The sequence below is a fragment of the Camelina sativa genome, chromosome 4 (genome assembly GCF_000633955.1).
Source record: "Camelina sativa cultivar DH55 chromosome 4, Cs, whole genome shotgun sequence".
Taxonomy (NCBI): domain Eukaryota; kingdom Viridiplantae; phylum Streptophyta; class Magnoliopsida; order Brassicales; family Brassicaceae; genus Camelina; species Camelina sativa.
The window spans coordinates 26,545,005-26,546,399 of record NC_025688.1 but is presented as its reverse complement, the minus strand read 5'-3'; the positions used below and the strand labels follow the sequence as shown (position 1 = coordinate 26,546,399).

The 1,395-nt window shown below is 32.6% G+C and overlaps 1 protein-coding gene across 2 annotated transcripts in view; it reads left to right on the top strand.

The window, feature by feature from the left end:
* Positions 1,061-1,395, top strand: part of LOC104782616 (protein STRICTOSIDINE SYNTHASE-LIKE 2-like) — a 3,904-nt gene continuing 3,569 nt past the window's right edge. For both annotated transcript variants that reach the window (XM_019245014.1, XM_010507596.2), the window contains exon 1: positions 1,061-1,386. In XM_019245014.1, the coding sequence (XP_019100559.1) occupies positions 1,112-1,386 (275 nt within the window). In that variant the 5' untranslated portion in view covers positions 1,061-1,111. The remainder of the gene's footprint in view (positions 1,387-1,395) is intronic.

The following is a 1,395-nucleotide window of genomic DNA, read 5'->3' as shown; positions in this document are numbered from 1 at the left end:
AAATTTTTTATTAATTTATTTTTGTTGAGTACCTTTAAAGATTTCTCCAGTAGAGATGTGCTAAGGACCTGCCTGCGCAGTCGACTAAGCATGATAAGCAAGATTAGATTGGGATATTTGTAAACAAGGAGGTCACATCACTTTTTAGATTTCTTCTTTTAATTGGTTCTGATGCTTTTGGAATTGTTTGTTTGGAGTTGGAAGGGATTTGAATTGGATAGCAAATAACAAAAAAATAAAATTAAAAACAAAAATGGTCAGAAGGCAACACAACGAATAGGTTGCCGAGTGGGACTCATGCAGTTGCTTCTTGTGCCCACTGCCCCTTCTCATGTCAATTCACTTCCTCCAACTTTTTTTGTCTGTTATTATTTTATTTTTTATGGTTAAAATTTATGTTTTATTTATACAAAAACTTTTATTTTCTTATTTGCTACAAGCTAAATCCTAAATGTATGTTTCATTAATACATTACATTACTATCACAAGTCAAACAAGATCATTTATTTATTATCTCGAGGTATTTTTATTATTCGTTTTCAATTTTATAAATGGTGACGTCTCTCAATCCTCATCATTTAATTTTCTCTGGAAAGGAAAATTTATTTTCCATAAATTATTTGGTTGAATAACAATTACACTTGACCTAAACTTATAAAATTGAATGAAAAAAAAAAACACAGAGTGTAGAAAAAAGATGGTCCTAAAACAATGAAGGATTTGTGGGCCCTCAATTTTCGGCATTTGAAAGCAATCATACAATTTACATGTAAAATATGCCAAATGAAATGTTTCATTTCACCTAATTAGAGTCATATTAAGAAGGAAATCTTTTTCTTTTCTTTTTTTCTTTTGGGCCAACTAATTAAGAAGGAAAATTTTAAACAGAAACATATACATAAAAAAAAAAAAAAGAATAACGGATCCACAATGCCAAGAATCCCAAAAGAAAAGAAAAATTAAATAAAATACCAAAGAGTTTTCATTTACACGAATTCGACATGTATAAGAAATCTATTTATTATTTCTGACACTCTATATATATATATATATATATATAACAATAATAATAACTCTTACCACACAACAAAGACATAAAACAAACACAAAGATGATGAAACTCTTCTTGGTGGTGGCGATATCCGTCGTCCTTCTCTTTAACCTCACCGACTTTTCCGGCGAGAGACCAAAAGATGGAGAGTCTATGATGTCTGTCCATTTACCTGATTTCCGTCTGATTCCAACCACCGGAGCTTCGGGACCGGAGAGTTTTGTTTTCGATATCTCCGGCGACGGTCCTTACACCGGTTTGTCTGACGGTCGAATTGTTAAGTGGCTAGCTAATGACAGCCGTTGGATTGATTTCGCCGTCACCACCTCAACAAGGTACGCACC